Source organism: Plenodomus lingam, assembly GCF_022343315.1.
Source record: "Plenodomus lingam strain CAN1 chromosome Unknown contig_3, whole genome shotgun sequence".
Taxonomy (NCBI): Eukaryota; Fungi; Ascomycota; class Dothideomycetes; order Pleosporales; family Leptosphaeriaceae; genus Plenodomus; species Plenodomus lingam.
Window position 1 is genome coordinate 1 of NW_027093944.1, and position 3,409 is coordinate 3,409.

The 3,409-nt window shown below is 45.3% G+C and overlaps 1 protein-coding gene across 1 annotated transcript; it reads right to left on the reverse strand.

Annotated features, from left to right (window-relative positions):
- Positions 1 to 343: 343 nt before the first annotated feature.
- Positions 344 to 2,261, reverse strand: IAQ61_007417 (uncharacterized protein). The gene is made up of 3 exons (XM_003842406.2): positions 1,547 to 2,261; positions 1,257 to 1,492; positions 344 to 1,203 (listed from the first exon to the last, which is right to left on the reverse strand). Exons 1-3 carry the CDS (start codon positions 2,111 to 2,113, stop codon positions 549 to 551), a joined length of 1,458 nt encoding a protein of 485 aa, XP_003842454.1. The 5' UTR covers positions 2,114 to 2,261; the 3' UTR covers positions 344 to 548.
- Positions 2,262 to 3,409: the final 1,148 nt, after the last annotated feature.

Below are 3,409 nucleotides of genomic sequence, written 5' to 3' on the forward strand. Positions count from 1 at the left end.
CCTAACCCTAACCCTAACCCTAACCCTAACCCTAACCCTAACCCTAACCCTAACCCTAACCCTAACCCTAACCCTAACCCTAACCCTAACCCTAACCCTAACCCTAACCCTAACCCCAACCCCATATATTAGATAAAATTTATACTATTAGATTTAGACTTTTACCTACTTTAAAATAAAAACTTTTAGTAATAATAGTAGTAATATAGTTACTAATATTAATAAAAATATATAAAGAGTAAAGTTTATAAAATTAGAGTACTACTAAAATATATCCTATTTTTCCTTAGATACTCTACTAATACTTTGTATATAATTATATAAGCAGGATCTTATTAGCTTAGGAGTTCTTAGTTTAACGCTAGCCTTTAGTGCGAAGCTAAGCGGAGCGTCGGATCTTGAGATAAGGCAAGAGGGTAAATAGGTTTCAAGTACTTCACGCAAACAAAATTTGGGTCTCGTTTCACACACTAACAGCCCTCACTTGATACATCATAACAGGTGTCAAAAAGAATGTCGCCATCTAATTTTCCTCGTAGTGTGACAAGTCAACGCCGCAGCCTCTTCTCCAAAACCTTGTGCACATTCGCCCCCCACCACGTCCGAAATTCAGACTGCCCCCACTTTGTGATATCAATCAGGTTGGCAAGCAACCTCTTCGAGCCCTCGAGAGTCAACGTATCGCCCAGAGCCAGTGGTCCAAAGAAGAAGAGCTCGTATTCATCTTCTGGCAGCGTGGTCGGTCCTTCTTCAGCTTCTGTTTCAGGTGCATTCCCTTCCCCGTTTCCAGGAGACTCAGCTGCAGCGCCGGCGCGCAGGACAACGCGTGCAGCAGCGACACGCAGTAGCCAATTATCGCCATCAATCTCTACAGTAAACACCGGAAACCCAAGATCCCATTCCTCGTACCTTCGCTTTGTAAACTCGGCGGCAATCCACGCCGCGAGCTGGACTGTTGGGTCCCGGGCAACGTGTCGGCGCTTGACCTCGATGTTGAGGAAGATGGGAGTCTCATTGGCGAACGAGGCGGTCTGATTGATGGACGGGGCGGCCGTGCAATACTTAGTGCGGCGGAGCGTTTTAAGCGTGGTTCGGTGGAGATCGAGGCCGACGACGTAGTCGATGCGCTTGTCGAGGTCGCGGTAGAGTACGGGGTCTTTAGAGAAGGGGACGAGCTCAGCTGGGGAGATCTCGATAGGTGTTCTAAAGATTGTCTTAGCTTGGATTAGGCATGCTATGATGATTGCTGGACGCACACGTCGAGGACAGCAATCCTCGCATTAGGGACAGCAGAATTCTTGAAGCACTCAATTCGGCGCAGGAGATGCAGTATGGGACCGACCACGACAGATATCCAGTGTGGTTCAGTAGTTGTGTCGCGCCATTTCTCCGCTTGCTCGAATGCGTCAGACAAAGTGTCATTGATGATTCTGTGGTCTTTGTCGGTGAGAGGAACGGGAGGGTCTGTTGTTAGCGGGTCGAGCTGTCTTTTCTGGTGTTGTCAGCATGAAATGCCTGGACAAACGCAGGCAGAAGCCCATCTCACCTCGCAACGGCTCCAGAGCTCGGTGACAGACACGGGCAGCAATATGCCAGTCTCCCCGGTATGCCTCAAGGGAAAAAACTCAATGTTTGGGTTGAGGTACGCCAGGTCCGCCTTTGTAGAGGCTGTCTTCCTCTTGGGGGGCGATAGCGAGCGTAACGACGATGCAGGCGCGGGGAGCGAGGGTGTACCCTCGGAGAACGCATTGACCGCGCTTTGTTGAACGTCTGCGTCGGCTTCTTCTAGTCCTCCCTGTCGCCCTTTTCGCCGTGTCGCTACCACCACATTCTTCTTCGCGGGTGATCTGTCTCTCTTCAATCGGCGCGTCGGCGAGGCTGCAGCCATGTTACGTTTCGCGGTCTTCACTCGATGCGAGGTGGTGTGGAGACTGCGCAGCACCCGCTGGCGCTTAGCAGTGGGGAGCACGTCGTCATGGCCGGCCTCGGAGTCGGCGACCGCCACGACCCAGCGCGCAATTTCTGAGCCTTGTTTACATGGCGTCAGGGCATGTAGGCGGCTGAACACAGCTTCGTCATGTGTGCGCTTGGAGGAATACCGGGCGATTGCCATAGGCTGCGGCAACGGGCGGGATGCTCCGCGAGTGTTGAGTGCTGGTGCGATGTTGATGTTGTTGATGTCAATAGCGCCAAGCTAGAACTTGGGTATAGTTTAGGTCTGACTTATGTTAGACCCTAACCTAACTAAAGATTCTCGCACACGCTATAGGGTTAGGCTAGGTCTAGAGTCTAATATACTATAGTTAGGATTTAGATATACGTTTTATACAGTTTAGTTAGGTATAACGTACTCTATAGGTAAGTAACTTATAATAATTATAATAAACCTACACTTCTAATAAGGTTTAGAAACTCCTTGCGCTTTAGACTCTTAGAAAAGATGCAAGTCTTATAAGATAATATGTTATAGCTCTTAATAGCGTACCTAAATTAACTTAATACTACTAACTTGCTAGCTAGGCTTTATAAGGGGATTCTATTCCTTAAATTATGGAAATTAGATAAAGTACCTTATAGGTAAGTAGTCCACACAGATCTAAGATAAGTGTCTACATAGGTAAGTAGTCTACCTTACAGAGGTAGCTTTTAAAAGTTCTTGCTAATAGGGGTGTCTATATTACCGCCGTGATACTACTAAAGCTTAGACTACTCTATCGCGCCGCCCCTCCTTATACTTATTACTACCTTCTAGTCTAATAATCTACTAAATATAATACTATATACGCTCTATCTAAGCCTAGATTTAGTGTTAAGGTAGCTTATCCTAAGCCTTTAACTATGCTTTTATACCCTCTACTCTACTCTTAAGAGCGCCCTTCCTAATAGTGCGTGGTAAAATACCTATAATAGCACTAATTTAGGTAGTAGATTTACTACTAAAAGGTAACTTTAGAGTTATAATAAGCGTATAGGTATAGGGATTAGTATTAAAAGCTATAGTAGAGTAAAAATGTAAGGTTCTAGTTGTAGGCAATAGTATTTGCTTCACACTAGATAGAATAGTGTAGAGATGGCTATTGGTATAGTATTGACACGAGAATAATACTTGTCTTGCCTAAGCCCCGCGCGAAGCGCAGGTTTTACGCAGCTTAGGCGCCAAGACACTAAACCTAGCTAGGGATGCACCTAATTAACTAGACACCACAAGGTGTCTTCACGATAGGGTTGTTACAAAAAATACTAAAGGATTAAGTAGATAGACTATTACTACTACTATCTATAGCTTTAAAATTAAGTATATATAGGCTAAGAAAGTTAGGCTAATAGATTAGCCGCTAACAAATACGCTAGCAAGAACTTTTAAAAGCTACCTCTATACTAAGACTTAAATACAACTATACGCTATAAG